At 40.5% G+C, this 24,752-nt stretch overlaps 1 protein-coding gene across 1 annotated transcript; it reads right to left on the bottom strand.

The window, feature by feature from the left end:
- Positions 1–6,911: 6,911 nt before the first annotated feature.
- On the bottom strand, positions 6,912–13,725 carry LOC117465929 (retinol dehydrogenase 11-like). Its single transcript, XM_034109032.2, has 7 exons — positions 13,576–13,725; positions 13,187–13,302; positions 12,056–12,211; positions 11,864–11,968; positions 8,552–8,761; positions 8,246–8,438; positions 6,912–7,334 (listed from the first exon to the last, which is right to left on the bottom strand). The coding sequence occupies exons 1-7, from the start codon at positions 13,587–13,589 to the stop codon at positions 7,223–7,225; spliced, it is 906 nt and encodes a 301-aa protein (XP_033964923.1). The 5' UTR covers positions 13,590–13,725; the 3' UTR covers positions 6,912–7,222.
- Positions 13,726–24,752: the final 11,027 nt, after the last annotated feature.

The raw sequence follows: 24,752 nt of genomic DNA on the forward strand, positions 1-24,752 counted from the left end.
CCAGAACTACACATGCTGGCTATTCTGTTTCGCAACATGTTCTCTATCTATGGCACTTCTCGAGTTGTAGTTTTAAAAGACGTTTTCGTATTTCCCATAATAAGAAGTTACCAGTATTAGACTGTGTACATCCCTGGAGGTTTAGGGGATAGGAAACACTCAAATTTAAAACATAATAAATGGGTGAAAATTGCTTGTGCCCATAATGGGCAGCATTAATATATATACACACATGCCAGCTAAGGTCAGAAGAGCTTTATTTAACAGCTGGTCTTATGTTTGTGACCCCTGTTGTTAATTGATAACATTACATTACATTACATGGTAAGCCTGAAACATGCACTTGTCAAGGTTCAGAGGCACATTTTGCAAATATGGCAGTAGCCATCGATCAGCTTAAGATAAGATATACTTTATTGATCCCAAGTTGGAACATTTGCATTACATCAGCATGTGTAACAGTTGTAAATATGCAGTGGTGTTTATTTGTAAATCATTTAGTATAATCACACAAATTCTGTGTTTTATATTTAACAATTCTGCATTCTTTATTTATTGATTGTTCAATACCTGACCAGGTCGGAGATGAAATATCTACATACATCTTATAAGAGTATAATACATTATGTATAATATCAGTTAAAATAAGTGCTTCAACATAGTTAACATTGCTGGAGGTATGCACAAATATTGATAGATGTCATGTCTTGTAATGCACTATTGAGGAACCTGCGACCCAAGTTTTTCATTCAATGCATAACTACACCATAGTTGTGTAGGCCTATATGATATGTCAATAAACCTTAGAAAATCTTGAAAGGGATGTGCAAAATAGTCATTATATACAGTCTTTAATTAACTATTAAGAGAGAATAACGAGTAATGAATATACTTTATAAGGGATTAATATCTAATAATAAAAATAATGAAATTCAATAAAATGCGTTAACCACTAGGTGTCCCTTTATATCAGCTGTGCACCTTTATGGTGTAAATACAGCATCTACCAATTGGATGAAATATAAAAGTCAGCAGAATTAGTGTTGATACTGCAAGGAGACGTATTGTGCGAAAATAAATGTAAGATGTTGTTTAATGGCTGATATATTTATGATCCACGTCACGTTTTCAGTTCCTCATGTTTGTCTAGAACTCTTCTCATCAGGGCTCTATAAATACAGAACTACGGCAGATATGTAATATTTAATGCAGCCGAACCGTGTATTACAATGCCGTTATGTGATGAGAAAAGCAAGCACACTCGGAATAAAGTATTATTTTATTTTTTTTTAAATGTTTTCGGTCTGTTTCCGGTATTTGTTAATGACGATGTGCTGTGAGATGTGAGACTGGAATTGCACAGGGGAAAATAACGTAGGCTATTCTTTCACACACACATACAGGTTTTGGGCCGAGGGCGAGACCGTACTTCCGGTATGCGCCATTTCATAGTCTATTGCCTTAATCAATATAGTCAACTCTAAAATACCACATATATGCATTGGCATGATAATATTATTGTGACAAGTGGGGTATTCACCTGGTGTTTCCAGAAGATAGACGTAGATGCTGCCAAAATCGACCGAAGGCCACTTTCGAGAGTCATTTTTCCATACATCTACAGTCAGGCAGTCTTGTAAGGGCAATCGGACAACCCACACAGCTCTAGTTTACGCTGGTAACGACCTAGAGCACACCCCTCAAGTCCAGAGATGTAATCCGAAGACATACAGCGATTTCTTCGGTCGTTAATTCAGAAAAAAAACCTAGTGCGCTCTGCCTGGCTATGTTAGCTAGCTGTTTATATTAGCACCTCCAGGATATTAGCACCTCCAGGAAAATGGCGTATTTATATATATATATGGCGTGCGTTGCATTGTGGGTAGCTCGTGATGTCACTGTGTGTGAAAGAATCTTTAGATGCAGATTTTATTAAACTAATATGTTTGCGCTGTGGACCAACACTATACATTGACGGGGAAGGGGATAGCAATAAAGATAACACCATTAAACAGTTACACAACATAACAGAAATAATATCGATAGCAGCGTCCCTAGCAACCACCTTGGTAACAATGAAAACGCAATTTCCTGAAGTAATCTTCGTAATAACTAGCAAACTAAAGATCATGTACATCCACTGCACACATAATCTGAAATAACAACTCATATTTCTCGCATCAAATGACATCAAAACGCATTTTAATGGCCAAACTAACTTTAAAATAGGCATTTTCCATCGAGAATAAAACGAAGTTCGGCCATGTTTTTTTTTTCTGCAGGGAGAAATTTGAAGATCACGTGACATAGACGCCAGCCATTGGAATGAATGGTGAACAAAAACGGGGTTTGTCAAACAGAGCCCATGGTGTAGTCCAAACGATAGCTGGGGATTCTGGGTAGTGCCATCCTTTACTCCGAAAACATATTTGTTTCTCTGAAACGAAGGGGAAAAATACAAAAGCATTGCACACAATTTAAACCAATCAATGTTGTGTAATTAACAAGGATAATCTGGTGTTTAGTCGATGAGTAGTGCAGATATCACTGTAAAATCAATCGACAGTAAGGGGAATACTTACTTCCGGGTGTACAATTCTCCGTTATCCAATGAGAATGGACGCTCACATTGCCTTTAAGGGCAGCTGACACAAACGAATGCCGTGCTTCCATGAGCGTCAAATCCCGCCGCAGATGGGAATACATTGCAATCAGTTGAAAGCAGGGTGACCAGATGTCCCGCTTTGCGCGGGACAGCATTTTCACGACTTTTGGTGCGTCCCGCAAATTGAGACGATGTCCCGCATATTTCATTTTGATTGGCTAAAACGCTTTTCTTTAAAATCAGATTCATCCAATGGCTGTTGAGAAAGCAGGGAAGGCTATCATCAGGGGGCTGTGTTTGCTATCAATCAAACTGTAACACACGGCGGGTGCTGGTCAAGTGTTAACCAATGAGAGTAACTCACTCACACACCCCCCCCCCCCCCCCCCCCCCACCCCGCCAAACAACAACAACGAACGCAGGCGACGCAGCAGGTTATGGAAAATGGAGGAAACTGCTAAGAAGAAAAGAAGATGCACATACAACAAAGACTGGGAAGACACTTACCCGTGAGTGAAGCCAGTGCAGGGCGACTCTCAGAGTTTTTTGCAATCTTTGCAAGAGTAATTTTTAAATTTCACATGGCAGTGAGTGAATACAACGTCAAAAGACACAGAGAATGCAATTCTCACAAGAAACGTGTCGCTCAAAAAGAGACATCCCACTCTATGGAGACATTCCTACTCAAACCAAAAAAGTATGGCCACTCAGACAAGGTAACAGCAGCAGAAATAACCAGTGTTTACCATACAGTGCAACACTCCCATTCATACCGGTCAAATGACTGGTAACAAGCTAGCGCCGACCATTTTTCCCGACTCTGCGATAGTAAAGAAAATGTCATGTGGTCGTACAAAAGCAGCGTCCATAATAACAGATGTGCTTGCCAGGGGCGGATCTAGACAAATATTCATGGGGTGGCAAGAGGGTGGCAGGAGATTTTGAGGGGTGGCATCCCCTGACAGAAGTATATGCTGATTTAAATCGCAATCATATCAATCAATTAGGGGTGTAACGGTACACGTACCGAAATTATTCGGTACGGGCCCTTCGGTTCGGTACACGTGTGTACCGAACGGATATAGCGTTAAACGTAAAAAATTGAGAACATGAACAACTTTCTGGAAGTAATCTATATCATTTAATTTCATTGGACGAGAGGCATACTATGAGAGCTGGTCACAGGAATGCGTTCAAATGTAGTCAGTAACTTGAGGAACTGTCGAAATGGCGAACGCAGATAAAGTTGAGCTGAAAATCCTCCAGCATCATTGAAGTCTCCGGTTTGGGAACATTTTGGTTTCGCAGTTACGTACAAGGATGACGGACAAAGACAGGTGGACCGAACCAAAGTTGTTTGTCGGCATTGTTCAACTAACATTGGTTACGCGGCTGGCAATACATCAAACTTGCACACTCATTTGAAAAGGCATCACCTGAACGTGAATATCACCGGTACCAAAATAAAAAAGACTGAAGTGCAAACTCAACTCCCACTAATATGTAAGCCTCCACCACTCGCAGAAAGTTCAGACCGAGCCAAATCTATTACAAACGCCAAATATCCTTATGTTGCCATGTTAGCAAAGCGCTACCTGGCTGTATCTGTTACTACCTCTGTCCCTAGAGAGGGTGTTCTCCACAGCAGGAGACATTGTTAGTGCCAGCAGATCTGCCCTTTCAGCAAGCAATGTGGACAAGTTCATCTTTCTTTAAACAACATGAAAATACAATGACAAGCAAGTCCTAATGTCAAGCTGGCTGCTTAGGTACTAGTACAGTTCAAATACAGATTATTTCAGTTCATCGAAATGCTGCACCTTAATGTTTATTTTACTATATTTTGTATTTATTTGAATACATTAGTCACAGTTTAATAATAATTAAAAAAAATGTTTTAATGTTTTGTGATAATTTTTTCTGCTGTACCGAAAACGTACCGAACCGAACCGTGACCTAAAAACGAGGTACGTACCGAACCGAAATGTTTGTGAACCGTTACACCCCTACAATCAATTTTAACTTGGAAAGCCACAATATTAATATTTTAAATCAATCACATAGGTGATATTATTGTGAGTTTGTCTCACTCTTAGACCAGCAGGGGTACCAAATATATGCAGACTGCTGCAATAAGCACATTAATTAACTGTCTCATCGATGTTTGTCTGAATGAATATGATACTATTAACAATCATATTATTCCTATCAGCTGTCAATCACTGTTAATAAATAATAATAATAATAATAATAATAATAATAATAATAATAGATGTAATTTGTTAGCGTTTTTACAGGTGCTCAAAGACGCTTTACAGATATAGTGAAGAACTGTTATGATTCACATATTCATTTATTATTGAATAAACTATATTTTTTGGAGGAGTTAATGATGAATGTTCATCAAGATGCTTGCTCACCCTCCTTCAAATTTGAAAAACAAGTAATTATATAATTATTGATATACAGTTACAACCTTGATTTTACATCAGAAAGAACAAACATTAAAGAAGTGACTAACTGCATCAGTTAGGGTTCAAAAAACGTGTATTCAGCTAAAACATCGCTGCAGTTATTATCCAGTGGAAGGCCCTTACCTACTGGCCTAGTTACATCAAAGTGGTTACTTTCTGTTGGCTGGGCAGTGTAGTTTTACACACCGTCTTATTTTACTTTCTCAGGACTTAAAACTGTTTTTTGGGGGCAGACCCCCACGAAGAAAAACAATATATACACGCATACAAGGTCATCATCTTAACAGTTTGTTATTCTCATCGAGTCATCCGTGAGCAGAGCATCAAGTTGGCATGTCTATTACAGCTGAATGCAGCGATTACTATTTTGTTCAGCAAAACGCCTCACAAACTTATTAAGATCAACAGCTGTAGTGCGTTTTGATTCAATGCTGAGTACAGCCAAACTTGACATTCTCTTCTCTGTCATTGTAGACCGCAACTACCTCATTCCTTCAGTGCTTGGTTCCGAAAGGCTTCTCGTTTTGCGCCGTCCTGTTCAAGTGAATTCGCCACCATGACGTGCATCTTGTGGTGCATTCACTTGCACTCGGACATTAGAGACTTTCTCTCATAAATGTCCGATGAGCTACAACTTTTCTTTCAAAACAAAGATGCCAACTGGGGTGGCAGCTGGGGTGGCAAGGCTATTGTTTAGGGTGGCAGTTGCCACCCCATGCCACCCCGGTAGATCCGCCCCTGGTGCTTGCCCCTGCCTCTGTGGAGAGTTGTTTGACAGAGTCAAAGACACCAGTGGTTCTAGGTGATAAAATAGCCCACACACTGTGTGTGGGGGCCCACCTTCTGTTGCTGTGATGGACAAAACTGAAAGGTATTTTATTGTATGTATTATTATGTTTCTGTTCCCTCCTGGCCAGTGTTGGTTTTATTTTATCTATTCATTTATGTTGTGCCTACTTGTACAGGTAATACACTAGTTGAATTAAGAAGATGCATTTCTAAACACTTGAAGTGAATAATGCCTGCTGCCTTGGTTAGCCTTAGTTTACTTTTCTTTACTAAAAAACTGCATTTTGACTTCACTTTCTGCTCTGTTGTTATATATTTGTTACGTTTTTTTTCTTCCGAGGGTTGGGGGGTGCTGTTGAGAGGGTGTCCCACATTGTCCCACACAACCATACTCCTTGTCCCACATTTGGTTTGTTGGGATCTGGTCACCCTAGTTGAAAGCTATTTGCGTCCCTTTATGAAGCTGAAGGAGCGTCACAACTGCACGCCACGGACACTGACCAAACGTCGCTCCTGGACGATTATGGAGTGAGAGTGTTGTTGATCAGTCCACTAAAGTCACACAGATCATAGTGCGGTATTAAAGTTATTGACTGGGGTGTTTTTATCACAACCTGATCAAGCAAAGATCTAATATAAACAGTTAAATCACCTATGAGTTGAAAGATTGGCAAAGACTCCACAAAGAGAACAGGAGTAGTGGGCAAAGGGATGGTTCCTTGCCACCATTTTCTTTCTTTATTTAGGTTTGGTTCATTTCCAGGCGTTTGTTGAGATCAATTTGTAACGACAGCCAGGAAAATTAATTAAAAGCCAATCACAAAATAATGTGATTAACTTTCCAGTTGAATTTTCAAGTCTAAACTACTTTTATTCTCAAACATAAATCAAACAAAATATAAGAGATAACAGATATTAAACCAAAATATGTGGTGCTACCTGTTTCTCTTGTCTATTGTAAATAAGTATGAAGGTGGCCAAAAATATGCCCTTTCGTATTCAGTTAATTGAAATGATGTGCAGGAAGGAACAAAACAAAATAATTGATTGGTCAACACCAGGTTTAATAGCAGAAAATACAGTTAACAAATGTGCAACATTAAGTGAACTATTCCACAGTTTTTCCCCAAATATTACTAGAAAGTTATTATCAAAAGGAAAAGAAAAGTACTTTAAATCAAACTTCGTTTACATACTTTACATGGTATATTAGTATTTACTTAATAGGAAGTAATGCCATTTTGTGCAAATACTGTATGTTAAACAGAAACACCCAAGAAGTGCTGAAAAAGTGCTGATTATGAAATGTCTTTAATGGAAGACTATCATTGAAACATATTGAGAAAAGCAACACTTATTCTATATCCAGGTTGCTTAACGACAACATCTGACAGCTCATATCCCACAGCTTCTGCGCCACGACGTCATCTTTACCAGCTGCTGAACAGTTGGCAGGAGCACAGTCGCTGTATGAAAAGACAAATTACAAGATATAAGAGTGGCGTTAAATATTGATAAATCATCTCTTTCATACATTCAGTGCAGGTTATTTAATACAGAATGAGTTTATGGCTCAATCAGATAGTATTCAATCCATATTTCTTAACTTGAAAGTGATTATTTAAAACGTATCTTAGGTAATAACTTATTGGGAAATAGTAACTTCTTGCTTTCTTGTTAATACAATCTTATCTACAAGCCAACTATTGTATACTGGAAAAGTATGTCATTTGCAAGTAAAACATAACAGTGTCTGCTTTTCTAAGTATGATGGGTAATAAACAAAGCCATCTATCTGTTATATAGTGCCGGTCACAAACAAATCTAACTAGATATATCATGTTAAGGTAAGACTGAATTGCCCATGCCCATAATGAAAATGTTACCCCTTGGGTTAATATATATTGTTTATAAGATCTGTGATTGCCAATCTTGAAAAAAGGAAGCAACTTATAAAATAGGGGTTTAAATCAGAGTAAAACACACAATTTTAAAGATTAAAGTCAGGAAGCGTATTTTCTGAGTTGTTTTGCTCCCAAATGAAGGAACTAAGTTTTTAACAGCTTAATTTGGTAAAAAAATTCTGAGCTTTTAAATGTTAATTTACAACTTTAATTTAGATTAGTGTCTTCTCGGAATATTACACAATTCCCTCAGCTCCATAATTTTTTTGAATGGCCCTAATATGCAACAAAAACAAAACCCTTTTTATCATTTATTTTATCTAAAAAGGAGAATTGTTTCTTGAAGTGTTGTCACAACTTGTAGACAATAAAGCAATTACTTATTACTTGTTCACTTCCAGTTATCTTTTTGACCTCAACAATGGTATCAGATGTTGTTTATAAGAAATATTTGATGAGTTGTAGAAATCTACCTGTAATATCCACCGCTCTCTTTATCCAGTGATGGTTCCACTGCGCAGTAAATGCTCGTCTGAGCTCCCTGGCAAGAGTTTTTGGTGAAAGGACTGACCATCTTCATGATGGCCCGTGTAGGGGCGTTTACATGACGCCATAAATCTGTCTGCACGACTCCAGGATGTAGAGAATATGTCGTCACACCTGTGCCTGAAAGACATCAAATGAATGTCACCGTACAACAGGAGTGAAACAATGTGTGAATAATAGAAAGAAAGTACAACAAATGCATAAAATCACGGATATGAGGGTATGACGCTCACCTTCTAGTCTCTTAGCCAATGAGCGGGTGAAGAGGACATTGGCTAGCTTGCTCTGAGAGTAGGCCCGGTTCTTGTCGTAACTCTTCTCGCTGTTTATGTCCTCCAAATTCATGGAGCTCCAGGAGTGAGCAATGGAGGACACCGTGATTATCCTGGCTGGTGCCGATCTTTTAATCAGGTCAATCAACAAATGTGTCAACAGGAAGTGGCCTGGAGAACAAGGACATGACTTTCACAATCAATTCATACATTTAGAAAACGGTAAAAGGCACCTTATGATGCAAAAGTAATAATTAAGGAATTTAACTTTTGATCTACATTTCCAAGCTTCATATACTTTACAGAATGGCTGCTGAATGTCCCTTACCAATAGGTTTGTATCCAGAATCTACACTGCATTGAATAGATGTTGTGATGAGTGACAAATGTCTAAGTTTAAGGATAGTTAAACAGACACTCTGAGATCATAAGGGCATGTCAGTATATTTGAATATTGCTACTTAAAACTACTAACTATCAACTGAGAGGGACTGTAACTGACAAATTGCTCGGGAAACCTACACCAAAGTAAAAAAACAGTACTAACAAACATAAAAACTGGGCAGCTAGACAATGGAAAAAGCATCATGTTGATCAATCCAAGATTTGGGAAATTATGTTGCTAAAGTTCTGTCATTACCATTGAAAAAAAGTCCAAAAAAGCTATCTTTACTTCTTTATCATTTCAATGTATAACGATGTATAATGTATTACAAAACATGTTTGATTGGAAGTGTGAGAAACTTGTGTTTGGACCTTGCCCAAGACAAACTACATAGATTTTAGAGACCAGATTTATAGACAAGGAAGTTAGTCAATCTGTGGTCGATACACCTTGACGGGGACAAATGTCATAAACTATCCTTTATCTTACCCAGGGTGCCATTTTAGAGTGTAGCAAGCTCTAATAAATTCCACACCAATAAATATTTAAGAGCAGTAGATGTTACTGTCCGACACCTCAGGAGGGGGAAGCAGGGAACCATCCAAGCTGTGTACAGTAAGGATGGGACGTTGTTGACCTCAACTGATGGAGTGTTGGGACGTTGGAAGGAACACTTTGAGGAACTCCTGAACCCGACAACTCCGCCCTCTATGTTAGAGGCAGAGCTGGAGTATGACGGGGGATCAACGCCAATCTCCCGGGGGGAGGTCACTGAGGTCGTCAAACAACTCCACAGTGGCAAAGCCCCGGGGGTGGATGAGATCCGCCCGGAAATGCTGAAGGCTCTGGGTGTTGAGGGACTGTCATGGTTGACACGTCTCATCAACGTTGCGTGGAAGTCGGAAACAGTACCGAAGGAGTGGCAGACCGGGGTGGTGGTCCCCCTTTTCAAAAAGGGGGATCAGAGGGTGTGTGCAATTACAGAGGCATCACACTACTCAGCCTCCCCGGGAAAGTTTACTCCAAGGTACTTGAAAGGAGGGTCAGGCCGATTGTCGAACCTCAGATTGAGGAGGAACAATGCGGATTCCGTCCTGGTCGTGGAACGACGGATCAGCTTTTTACTCTCGCAAGGATCCTGGAGGGGGCCTGGGAGTACGCTTATCCGGTCTACATGTGTTTTGTAGACTTGGAGAAGGCGTATGACCGGGTTCCCAGGGACTTACTGTGGGAGGTGCTGCGGGAGTATGGGGTGAGGGGGTCTCTACTCAGGGCCATCCAATCTCTGTACTCCCAAAGCGAGAGCTGTGTCCGGGTCCTCGGCAGTAAGTCGGACCCATTTCCGGTGAGGGTTGGCCTCCGCCAGGGCTGCGCTTTGTCACCAATCCTGTTTGTAATATACATGGATCGGATTTCGAGGCGTAGTCGTGGGGGGGGGGTCTGCAGGTCGGTGGACTAAGGATTGCACCACTGCTTTTTGCAGATGATGTGGTTCTGATGGCTTCATCGGTCTGCTACCTTCAGCACTCACTGGATCGGTTCGCAACCGAGTGTGAAGCGGCTGGGATGAGGATCAGCACCTCCAAATCTGAGGCCATGGTTCTCAGCAGGAAACCGATGGACTGTCCACTCCAAGTAGGGAATGAGTCCTTACCCCAAGTGAAGGAGTTCAAGTATCTCGGGGTCTTGTTCTCGAGTGAGGGATCAATGGAGCGTGAGATGGGCCGGAGAATCGGAGCAGCGGGAGCGGTATTGCAGTCGCTTTACCGCACCGTTGTGACGAAAAGGGAGCTGAGCCGGAAGGCAAAGCTCTCTGTCTACCGGGCCATTTTCGTTCCTACCCTCACCTATGGTCATGAAGGATGGGTCATGACCGAAAGAACGAGATCGCGGATACAAGCGGCCGAGATGGGTTTCCTCCGCCGGGTGGCTGGTGTCTCCCTTAGAGATAAGGTGAGAAGTTCGGTCATCAGGGAGGGACTCGGAGTTGAGCCGCTCCTCCTTCGCGTCGAAAGAAGCCAGTTGAGGTGGTTCGGGCACCTAGTTAGGATGCCACCTGGGCGCCTCCCTAGGGAGGTGTTCCAGGCACGTCCAGCTGGGAAGAGACCAAGGGGTAGACCTAGGACCAGGTGGAGGGATTATATCTCTTCGCTGGCCTGGGAGCGCCTTGGGATCCCCCAGTCAGAGCTGGTTGATGTCGCCAGGGAAAAGAAAGTTTGGGGCTCTCTGCTGGAACTGCTACCCCCGCGACCCGACCACGGATAAGCGGGAGAAGATGGATGGATGGATGTTACTGATCTAATAAAGCATATGATGCTAATAAAGCATAATAAAAGGGCTGAGGTTCAAAAGTGACAAGAGGATCTTTATCCCCAGTATAAAACACAGTAATAGCAAAGTGATATCAGTAATGTATGCTTTTTTTTCATTTCTAAAGTAACCTATTAAAAATGTTATATCAAAACCAAAGTACTGTTAAAATATATTTGATTTAGGAAGTACACATAAAGGGAGAATAAAGCTTTGCAAGTCTGCCTCCTGGTGGACATTACATGTAAGTATGGGAATAATTTTGAGTGCTCTGATCCCTCCCATTTGAAAAACTGGAGTGAAGCAAACCTTTGAGTGTCAGTAGTTGACCGATGCAACATGATAGAACAATTAAATAATTGTAATCCTTTGATACAATTAGCTCTGCTTACCTAACCGCCAAGTATATGCAGATTTTGACAAGTAAGAACATGACTCCATAATACTAATATGTTGGTGTCAAATCATATATTTTGTGTTGGATTTCGACAAGGACAGGCCATGCTTGACTCACATCTCTATCCGAGTCCTTTCCTCATGACACACTTAAGAGCACTACATAGCGTTCTTTTTTTTACCAAAGTGATTGACACCGATCTGCATCTCAAAGCCATCTGCTGTTTTCCCATATGGACAGACCATCACACCAGCATTGTTGACGAGGATGTTTAGCTTCGGCTCATCTGTACAAAACAACATTAAGAAGTTATATTTGTGTGGCTTCAAAGATCTTAAATGTTTACAGATTCCTAAGGATGATATTGGCTAACCTTTGTTGATGGCTTCAGCAAATTCTCTTATCGATTTGCTATCTGCCAAGTCAAGTTTCATGCAAAGGACATTTTCGCTGCCCGAGCTTTCGATGACTTCTTTCTTAGCGGCCTCCCCTCGCTCCATGTCCCTGCACGCCATGATGATCTTTGCACCTAAACAGAAGAATAAACAGCAGTGAGTATAAAAGCAGGTGAAGAGCACCCCCTTGTGACAAAAGGTGTACATTATGTGTAGTTTACAAAAATAATTAAGGGGAATTAGGAGAGACATTATTAACCTCTTAGAAGTAAGAAGTGTGTTTTTTTCCTTCTATGTCATAGACCTTTTAAAAGAAAATATAACTCAATTTACTGGGTTTTTGAAATGTTTAGTTTAGGATGCAGATTTTACAATCCAATCCAACTGATGTCATGCAAGTATACTTGTTTGAAGCACCTGCATGAATATATTAAATTACATGAAAGAAATAATAATATGTGTGACTTATGTTCACATTGAGGGACAAATAAGTTTCACATTCATTTTACTAGACAATATTTAATGTAATTTAAATGTTATATTTTCCCTTAACTTTCGTAATTTATTAGAGCTTGGTACCTGTCTCCACTACTGTTTGGTTACAGACCAAAATGTGTACAATTGATTGTCCACATCTCTCAGGTAACCATCGCTGGCTTGATCAGATTCCTATGTCTTATTATCTGATATTTTATATAGATATTTGGCTCTCTATAAATATATATTATAGATGTACTTTGATTGTTCTTTTGTAGGACCTCTATTCAAATCTAATCACAAATTAATTCAATGTCATTCCAGTCACATTTTTCACATTAAGCAGTTAATATTTTGTGTGAATGTCAACCTCTTTATTACTTTGGTATAACTGCCCTGTGTTGGGACAAAGTGAAAAAAACATGAATATGGCTTAGTAGTGTTTTAGTAGTAAATAATGTGTATATTTCCCTCGATGTGAAGCCATACTCAATATTGTTGTGGTATATATTAGCAACAATGTCAACACATTTTAGAAGTGGTAAAACACTACATGATGCAAGAGTGCCTTTTACAGAGCTAGATCAATCTTAATATTTGATGTGAGGACCAGTATAATGTGTCAAACCCACCTCTCTTTGCCAGGTCAATGGCTGTCTCTTTTCCGATACCAGTGTTGGCTCCAGTGATGACAACAGTTTTGTCCTCCAGCCTCTCAGCAGAGGACCAGGCCGACCGGAAGAGGTTTCTGTTGAGTTGGGAAATCACTGTTGCTTAACTTTAGCTGACTCAAGCAGCTGAATGTGTGTAACACAAGATAATATAAAGTAAATATGCTTAGAACAAATACTAATTTACTTTCAACTAAGTTAAAGAAACACGACCTACCATACACTATTATGTAGTAATGAATTTATTACAGTCTTCTACAATTAGGCTATTTTCCCATGTATGGTTAATTTAAACGAACGTACGATATTTACACAGATTAAGTACTGTCGTGAATGTATCAAGTCCTCACCTTATACCCTGCATCTCACTTTACTACAGCTGTCAGGTTGGTGTAAAACTTTACGAACAAACGTTCAAAACAAATGTTTTAAAAATTCGGATTCAACAGCACCACTAACGTCACGAAAAAGTATGTTGGTTAAAAATGCGGAAATGTGAATTAATTGTCAGAATGTATTGGCTGGGATTTCAGCCAATCAGTTGTGACCCGGTCTCTCTCGGACAACACGGATTGGTTGAGCTTCAGGTTATGGGCAAGATCTTTGTGTTGGGTGTGTTCGATTATTAACGCGGGCTATGCCGGGCGGGTGGGGAGTACATTTCAATTTTATTTATTTATTTATGTAAATGTGTCGGCGACATATTTTAAACATCATCTAATTTTTAATTTGTTTATTTCAATCTACATTTTTTCAAACCCTGTAAAAATAGTACAGTAGTCCTACAATTAAAATTGCAGCAAAAGTTGTCATACAAATTAATATAGACGCAGATAAATAACACACAACATTTTTACAACATTTTTATTTTGACTGGACATTGTTTTATCAAACCAAATAAATGAGCGATTTGAACTAATAGCCATACAGGTCTTATTTTTGCAGTCTTTGAACACAACATGTACATCACACAATACACTTTTCATTTGACTATGATTACAATAAAAAAGAGTATGTCCTTTCAATACAAATAAAATAAAGTAACAAGCAAACAAAACAAAAAGAAATCCGCTCCCTCTCTAGACAAAAACATACCTCTCCAGCAGGGGGCTGCAAATGACCACCCACCGCCGTGAATCAGCTGGGGGAGACTGTTTTACTTTGACACTAGCCCTGTGTTGCTGTTATGTCTATAGACAAATTAACAGGCTGGTATGTGGGTAAATCTTGTCCTTCGCTGAGATCCCACTATGTTGGGCAAATAATTAGCCATAAACAGAAATGACCCATCAAAGATCAGCAAACCCCATGAATGGCTCATTCATCCCTTAGATACATTATCACGGATACAGTGGGATTACAGGCTGCGGCTGGACAGAGGTCTTTAAAACAGGAAACATTGCACCGTCATCAACTGATTGTGCGTAAGAAAACATTTCCTTCCCTTTTCTCTGGGGGATCAGTCAGTAAAAAAGTGCATGTGTATTATGTATGTATGTGTGCATATATGCTGAACAAAGACAGGTAGGAGAGTGTATAATTAGATTAAAAACACCAAATGAACTTTGTGTGCACTCATCCTGATTGCATCCTCTTAACCCTCTTCCTCCCCCTCTTTCTCTTCCTTTACCATCTTTATTTATGCAACAAGTGGCGCCTAGTGGGACAGGACTTGTTTTAGGTGGCTTTTAATTTGTACCTCATATAGCCTACTGTAGTCAACCTGCCATATTCATCATTTTGTTATGTAACAGGTGCTCTGTAATTAAACAGGTAAACAAACAAAGAATTACATAACCAGGAGGATATACTTTCCAAGAGGGTGAATTTTTCAGTTTTTTTATTCCATTTTTTTAATTTGCATTTTAAGAAAATATTCACAAACCATACATAACAAAAATAAACACATCTAGGTACATATAGATTAACATAACATAGGACAAATACGAACATACATTATAAAATAATAGTAATACATTAATAATATTAAAAATAAAAGAATGGATACATTATTAATACTCAGGTATACATTAATTATATTAATTATATTGTTCTATACTTGCTCTAACTTTTTCTGTTTTTTTAAGGTACATTTTAATGATATGACACAATGTATCTGCCCATGATTCTTCCCTTCGGATGCTTGCTATTGTTGATTGGCTTCTGTTTTGTCATTAGTGAGATAACATCAGACAAAACAGTTTACCTAAGTTATAACTGGCGCCGCCTCAGCAACTTCCCAGAAGCGAACAACAATGGGAAAAGCAGGAGGATGCTCTGAATAAACTATGAGAACAATCCATTAGCTATAATTGGATATTAACTTTACTTTGGCAGAGAGACAGAAAGACGATGCAGGTTTTTTTTTTGTTGATTGTGAAAGTTAATGACAGTGCTTTAAGGTAGTAATAAACCGGATGATTTCAACAAAACACATCCCATAAATGTGTATCATTATCTAAATGACTAAATCCCTTTCTGCTATGACCTACTATACAATGTTATATTTTATATTGTGAAAAGGGATTTGCCTACAAATAGCATTTTATAGCATTAATATTAGATATCAACTAACTGTCATCTAGTGAAATGTAATGTCAGAGCAATAATAATAAAAAGTAATGAATACATAATTAAACAAAGAAGCATACCTTATTTACATTGCACTTCAAAACAAAGACAAAAGGAGATTTTAAATAGTGAACACGTACCAAGAAAATCCCCCCCCCCCCCCCCCATAGCAGATATATCTAAGGCGCGTTCACACCAGAGTACTTTCCCCCCGTACTTTTCCCGTTTAGTTCCGTTAGTAGGCTACCCGTGATGTCGCGTTCACACCAAAAAGAGTACTTAGTGCCGGGAACTTTTACCCCCATTTTCAGTGCCTGCTGGAGAGGTGGTAGGCCTACCAAAAAAGTACCAAAAAAGTACCAATTTCTATTGGCTGGGCGAATTGCAAACCACGCCCCGTAAAACTCCCAAAAAGTGTTGTGAAGCCGTTCCCCTACGGAACTAAGAGCCGATCGCGTTCACACCGGAATAAGTTCCCTGAGGGAAGATTACGCAAATTAGCCGCAGACGTCACTTCGTCTTCTTCTGCTTTGGGTTTACTGGCAGACCGCAAACAACTTCACGGCGTATACTGCCACCCGAAGTCCCCGGCCGGAAGTCTACTGAAGCCTTCCGAGTAAATCGCCAGAATGCCGACACCTCCTCATCTTCACGCTCCCATGTTTTCTTTTGTGTTGCCATAAGTTAGTCTCTCTGCGTTTGTGCGCTGGTCGAATGCTAATGCTAATAATGCTAATGCGAGGATAATAAAATGGCGGCTCTACAAAACATTTCAGAGTTTTACGGGGCGTGGTTTGCAATTCAACCAGCCAATCAGAACTGGGGCACTTTTTGTACCACCTCTCAGCAGGCACTAAAAATAAGGGTAAAAGTTCCCGGCACTAATGGCACATTTCCACTGCAGCGGGGTAGCCCCGTTTAAGCGTCCCTAAGCGTCCTCAATCAGGCCTCGGGCTGCCTCACTGGCCGTCCGAGGCCATGGCGCATTTCCATTACAGTTAAGGACCTGGGGTAGCAACGCAGTGTAGGCGGGGCTCCCGTCGAGCTCCCGCTGGATTTTATCATCCCCAATGAGATGTAGGAAGGTGTGCTTTTCTTTGACGTTGCCATTGTTGTAGCTCCTTGTCAAGGGGTGAACTCAGAGGCATGAACTCAAATGCACAACTCAGACTCAGACTCGGGTGGTATTCAAATAAAGACTTTACTGGAATTAACACAGTAACAAAAACAAGAAACACAAAATCACTCTTCCGAGGACAAACTAAATGCAAAAATCGTGATCTTGAGAAATCAGGATACGACCATGGAGCAGGCTTGAACGTGGTCATGAATAAGAAACTAACTGGCACTGGACAGGTGGGGACTAACACAATATATACACAAGGTGAGGGGAACAGGTGGAAACAATCAGGGCGGGGAAACCAATCACGAACACAGAAGACACATAGGGGCGGGGAGCATGGAGTTCTGAAACGAGAGGAGGAATACTTTTTACAATAAGACAGAACCAAGGGACATGACAAAACTAATATAAAGAATAGACTTTCATGATAAGTTTCCGAGACATGACACTCCTCCGTTTACAAAAATGCTGTGTATAAAAATGCTGCAAGCTTGCTTCTCGATATATATGCGACGCTAGGGATGATCTCGCGAGCGATCTTGTGACGATTCTCTCTGACCAATCAGCAGTCGAGAGTGTTGACGTCACTAGTTCAGCCCTGGCCCTGGCCTGATAGAACCACGATTTTATGGGGCCGGAAAAAGAAGGAAAAAGTACCCGCTAGCCGGTGCTACGCTATATGGAAAGGCCACCAAAAACTGGCCTGGCCGCTTGAGGACGATTAAGGACGCTTAAACGGGGCTACCCGCTACAGTGGAAATGCGCCATAAGTACTCTTTTTGGTGTGAACGCGACATAAGGGGTACTAACGGAACTAAACGGGAAAAGTACGGGAAAAGTACGGGGAAAGTACTCCGGTGTGTGAACGTGCCTAATGTCTGCATAAACACCATTCTGCAAGGGAAGGTCACACATAAAGTGTTCGAGTTAATTTGGTCCTATTTAACAAAATAAATGTAGCAATAGCATACAAATAAGAGTGTGAGAAGGACCTTTTCATAAAACAATTTTCTGTAGATGAACTTTGCGAGATTACCATTCAAAAGATGGTGATTTAGAGAAAAACTATGCTTAAAAAAAACCCATGCCCTAGCAGGTCAGCAGCAAAGCTAGAGCATGCAGCCCTACTGTTTACCTTATAACAATATCTTTCCAAGGTCACGTCCCTCACCCCTCCCCTAACAAACACACACACACACACACACACACACACACACACACACACACACACACACACACACACACACACACACACACACACACACACACACACACACACACACACACACACACACACACACACACACACACACACACACACACACACACACACACACACACACACACACACACACACACACCACACACACACACACACACACACACACACACACACACACACACACACACACACACACACACACACACACACACACACACACACACACACACACACACACACACACACACACACATTGAGCTTTCATCTACAAAAACAAAAATTATCCAAAGCTGTGGGACTCGATAAACATCTCCCAGAGTCCTCAGATCCTGTTTCACCTTTTCTGTACATACCTACTGATTCGTCCATATCTCACATTCTGTTCTTTCTACACCCCCGGTCATACTGCTGTATGTCACGCTCGTAGTCTCCCTCACCTCTTTGAGTGGTTACATAACACATCATGGGTGCCATTCATTGGCTCAAACCGCTCCTCTTTATTGATCCAATCTCACACTTGTAATTGCTTTTCAACAGCTGCACAATTTCCCTTGAGATACCAATCTCTACCCTTGAGATAACAATCTCTACCTTCAAAATGTGAAACTGTGGACTTGTTACAGCAGGTGACACCGTTGACTGAAACACGTTGAAACACCAGTTTCCTTCAAACAAGCTTGAGGTTTTTGTCACCGATTTTCTTTCTCCCCCCATGGGCTTAAAGCTGATTTTTGGTATGTACAGTGCAGTTAGTGTTTGACCCTATAGGTCTATGCAGAAAACATAATTTCCCCTTTCATAATCATGACTCTCAAACTGAGTTTATAACACATGATGATTTGATTGAAACATAATTTTCATATGCATTCGTTATTTTAGACTTGTTTATTTGCTTACAAGGTCAACAAAAACAGCTGCAGCAACAACTGTTTACTAATAACATTAACTATCAAGCCTCATCAGTGCAATGGAGGTGAATAGAACTGTCTATGTGGTGCTCACACGATTGCCAAACTTAATTTAATTATGATTCAGCAATTTATTGTCAGATTAACGAATTTCATGGTTGATCAGGGTCATCATAAAACAAATAATAAAGAACACCTATATGTTGATATAAGGTGTGTGAAGAACTATACAAAATAAAAGGTTGAAAGAGAAAACACACACAACAGGAAATAATTAAACAGAGAGGAATCAATAAAACACAAACACAGATATAGCTGATCAATAATTATTATTTGGTTGTTGCAACAAACAAACAAACAATAATGAGAAGTACATCACCTGCTGCCACAGCAGCCAATCGCGGGAATGCTCCCCGACAGTATCAACAATCATACAGCATATATCGCCACTGTAATGAACACACACACATTTTCCCTAAGCATGTTTAACGCACACACATTTTATCATGCAGCCTACCACACATGTTTTTCTCTCTGAAAGCTATACTTGTATATGTTTAAACGTCATCATCTCATGACATCCTTAGGATTAGTTAACTGACAAAGGTTAACTGTTTTTATTACCTGAGGCCTTCTCTGAACTTCCTCTAACCTCGGTGTCAGCTCACTTCAAATTAATACATCTATTGATAATTCAGAACGACCATTGTCTCTCTAACTGTGTGTGACCCAACTCAGTAACACACATCATATAGCTTAGCATGTGATGTCTAATACATCAGAAATACACTGTATTAAACATTCTGCTATAACAGAACCAATCAAAGCAGGCAATTGGGGTCCCACATTCAAAGGGGCTTGGTTAAGTAACATCAACAATAACTCATAATTGTTGCATAAAACCAACAAACGTAATTTGCTTCTTCATGAGTCTGTAGGTTTAGTTTGATCAGATTTGATTGGCAGCAATGCTCATCATCATGATTTAAATGTTGCTAAATCCTGTTTGGTGCACAGAAATATGTGACATCACTCCGTACAACCCATTTTAATTTAGAGTGTAGAACAAAAGAAAATACAGAAAATCTCTCTTCTGAAATCAATGAAAACAGTTTCAAACGTGCTATTTTTGGATAGGATCCTGATAACGTGCTCACATAAGAAATAATATGATTGTAGTAAAAAGCTGATGTGTTCTGGTGTTTCATTTTTGAAAAACAACAGAAGTACTAACAGAATCAGTAAGCTCTCTGCAGACACCCACCTTTCACGTCCGTCCTTTTATATCCACCTTTTCATCTTGGCCGTTTCATCTCGGTGGCAGCATGAATCATCACAGCTACACCTCTGTGTCACTTTGTCCCAGAAAAGTGGGCGCCAAAGAACTTCATCAGTGTCAAGGGTGTGTTTCAACACCAACCTGATTCCATTAATGACTTCCGGCTCTGTTCATTAAAGAGATCATTTGAGATTGTCGCAAGATGGCAGTATGGCGAACACGTTTCCCTTTGAGGGTGAACAGACTGTCATTAAGGCCTCGCCATGAGCCCTAGGAAACAGGCATGCAGAGCTATTTATAGAGCTGCCGCAAGGAGTGTAGTGTAAATGTGCCCCTCGGGTGGGAAAGGGGTGGCCTGTTTTAATGGCTGCTTTACATTTATAGCAGCATGACATCCAGTATCACATTTCATTTGAAAAGTCTGCGAGTATAATAATAAACTAATGTAATAGGTATGAACATGAGAAATTGTGTTTATTGAGTGTACTGTACAAAGAGAAAAATATGTGTTTTTCTTTTTAGAATCTTGAAATCGGGTTCGCTTAAAATATGCAATTAAGACTTCTACTGGTGATTTAGGAATTGCTAAAATTGGAATGTCCTCTTATGAGGCCCATGTGCCTATTTAACATTGACAATTTTACAATTATACAACTGCTTCCATCTATTCCCTTGTTTAGGCTTCATAACAAATTGGCTTGCCCCTGCCATTGCCCTCCATCTTTAATCTGCTCAAATGGCAAAGTAGGTCAGGGAGCACTAGGAGCGTTTGAAATACCAATAGGTTTGCACTATTTCGTTTCCTAACAGGGCACACAAACACCAATCTCAGCATTTCAGGAAATGCATTTCTTATGTTGTATTTCTCCACTTTTTGGTTACCTTGTCTCGTCTCAATATGTGTATTATTACAATTAGTCTAGTGGGTAGAAGGGGGTATCATGCACCCCCCTGAAATATACTTTTAATCAGCTTTTCTAGATTGAAAAAATGGTGTAGAAAACCATTAGCTACAGTATGTTAAAAAGTTGAAAAATTGTCCCACGTATATTATTTTACCAAATTAGTGTTTATTTACCATAAAAATCGAGTTTCACTCTTTTTACACCTTTCACTATATCTCAGCCATTATTGCAGATAACTGAACAAATAAGGTATCCAGATCCATGTTTTGAGGGTCAAGGAACACAATAAAACTATTCTTAAAGTGATCACATGTGTCTGTGGCATGCTATTATGCTAATTAGTGCCCCCATTACAATAAAATTGCATTTTAGTCTTGTACCAAGAACGATGTATTTTGCACCGACACAGAAATATTCTTATAATCAGTGTTTCCTAAGTGGAAAAAGTATGTAGAAAATGATGAGCTATGTTAAAATGTTGTCTGGATGTCCCACATGTATTTTTTATGCAAATTAGTGTCACAATTACCAAACACGGAATTTTCACACTTTTCACTCTATCTCAGCCAATATTGCAGATACATGAACAAATAATGGGTCTAGACTCTAGACCCATGTTTTGATGGTCAAAGATCACAATAATACTATTCCCAAAGTGATCACATGTATCTGTGGCATACAGCTCTGGCAGTAGTGAAAAATGTTTCCCGCCAAAAACAAACAAGTAGCTAACTTGGCTACACACACAGTGGCTGTCTTTCATTTTGACACACAGAACAATGGGGGCTATCCACCCTTATCCACAATGTAAAGTAATTCACACAGCCTCTTCCCTCTTCTCTCTGTGAGGAGCAGCAGGTTCAGCTTTCAGAACAAAGTAACAAAAAACTAAAATGGCATTCATTTTTTTAAATATGTCGTGTAGTGATAGATTTATTTATTGTATCATTGCTTTGATACAAAATATTATTCATATACCCCTTTTAGTTGTGAAGATATAATCATTCATTCTGGGCATGTCATTTTCGAGCCTGAGGCCTGAAAAATAGGCCCAGGGCTTAACAGGTTAAACTGTGGAACATGATGGCTGCTCTCAGAACATCCGTTATAATTTTCAAAAGTTCTGATTGTATAAGAGGGTGTCTTTAGGCGCTTTCACACCGGAGTACTTTTCCCACAATAGTTCCGATATAGTTCCGAAAAGTTGCGTTCACACCAAAAAAAACCCAAACTAAAATGAGTTAGTTGCGACAAAGTTTAGATTAAAGATGGTCATCGTAAAACTGAGAGACCTGAATACTTCCCATCTTATAAGAACAAAGAAAATGCATGGGAGCAAATAGAATCACGGGCTGAGAATATGGGTCTAGTTTGACTTCAAAGACAATTGAAGGGCAAAGACCTCTTTGCTTGTGAGGCTAAACACCATCAGTCGTGCTTTAAATCTTTCCGCACAGCATTAGCCAACTACGAGTGCAGCAGTATTCTTAAAGCAATAGCTAAGAATACCAACCAAGCTTTCATGTCAGCCTCCCATGAAAAGGCATTTGTTTCAGTACTGGAATACATTGGAACTCATGTAGTCCAGCAAATTGAGGTCCTACAGCTATCTTCCTTGCGCTTGCTGTATGTGGAAGAGCTGAAATGGAATGGGTACGAGAACACAAATTATCGCTCAGAGAAACTCCTGAAACGGCTACAGAAAGATCCAATCTAGGAGCATATCCAGTTTACGAGAGTTGACCACGACAATGCTGATGCCATTTCTTTCTGGCTGGTGTACAGCTTGAAAATCACGGTATCGAATGCCGTTGCACAAGCTTACACTCTCGGAACCACAGACAAGTACAAACACGTTGCTCTCCTACTCCGCCAGAATATTCTGCAGGCTTTCAGAGTGTCCAAAGACCTACAGTGGCCGCCAACAGCTGACGACATGGAGCTCTCTCCTGAAAACCTCCTACCCACAGACATCGTCCGGTTTCTCAGCATGGTTATGGCTGGCAAGGAAGACATGGAGACGAATGAAAAGATGAAGCGCCTGGTATTCTCCATTGGGCAAGAACTGCGCCGTGCAGTGTCAGAGGGAGAATGGAAGTTACCAAAACACATTCTACTCTGTGTGACTGTCAGGCACTTGTTCAGAAGCAAGCAGCTCACCACAATATTACACAGGCTTGGCCACTCTGAGAGCTACGGATTTGGTTTGGAGTTGGAAACTGCCCTGGCAAAGGTCCTGGACAAAGTCTCATCCTATCGGACACCCGCAATTGTGATAGGAGAGGGAAACATGGTATTCCACTGTGAGTGGGACAATTTGAATAAAACCACGCCCAGTGTGCACGCCAGCAACATTGTCAACAGTGCTGGGGGAATCATGGTTCAGGTGGTCAAGCCTGGGTTTGAGAGCAACAAGGTCCGAATGCTACCCGTCATCGACAAGTCGCAACAGCGTAGCCTGAAAGTCAACACACCAGAAACACTCCCACCCTTGCACTTCACTCGCGCTGACCCAAAGTTTAATGATGGCTCATCATTCACACCGCCAGCAGAGAATGACACAGTCTATGCAACTGAGATGCAAGTGTACTACAGCTGGCTCTTTATCAGGTACATCGGAAGCAATGGACAGCAGCCTGTGCCTGTACTAGGGGGCTTCACCTCTGCAACTGGTACTCCTCCACTCAGAAAATCAACAGTGGACTACTTCACGGCACGCCCATCCATCAACCAATCACTGACAATACAGTTGTTCGTGAGCTACTGAAGCGTTCTGAGCTAGCCACTGATCAGGTGGATCAGAGGTGGGTCCTGAATACATTTAATCTTGGTGTCTGTATGAAAGCCCTACCCATCATCTGGTGTTGGCCAGATACATTTGTCCGTCATGTGGTTATGATTGGACCCTTTCTTTACATTCTGGCGGACACCACCCCAAAGGATCTGCCATACCCTAAGAATGCCCTGTTCATTCAGGATGGCATGGCTCTGCTCCATGTCCTCACCAACCTTCCTCCAACCTGTGGGGAGATATGCCTACAATTGCTTGATCAGATGATGGCCAAAAAGCACTTTTTGTTCTCGACTGACAGTTACCATCCAGGATCTATCAAAGCACAGGAGAGCTTGAGACGTGGCAGTTCAGAGAAGATCATTTTGGCTGGACCAGCAACCAGGAAGCCATATGACTTCAAGATGTTTCTCGCAAATTATGACAACAAAAAGCAACTCTGCCAGCTCCTGCTGCGTGTATGGAGTGATCAACAGGCAGCTTCAAGGCTGGAAAGAACAGAAATGACAGTGCTGGTCGTGGAAGGGAGAGCCCATCAACTTCTCTCCTCAAATGGCAAGGTAAATTGAAAGCCCATATTAAAAGATTGATGGTTTAATTATACTCTAAGTGATTATCTGTGATTTGTGTCTAGTCTCTGTCATTGTTGATCAAAGTGCAATGTCCCATTGTGTATCAGGTTGAGGTAAGTGAGCTCCCCACAATCTACAGCAACCAGGAAGAGACTG

This window comes from Pseudochaenichthys georgianus, chromosome 20 (assembly GCF_902827115.2).
Source record: "Pseudochaenichthys georgianus chromosome 20, fPseGeo1.2, whole genome shotgun sequence".
Taxonomy (NCBI): domain Eukaryota; kingdom Metazoa; phylum Chordata; class Actinopteri; order Perciformes; family Channichthyidae; genus Pseudochaenichthys; species Pseudochaenichthys georgianus.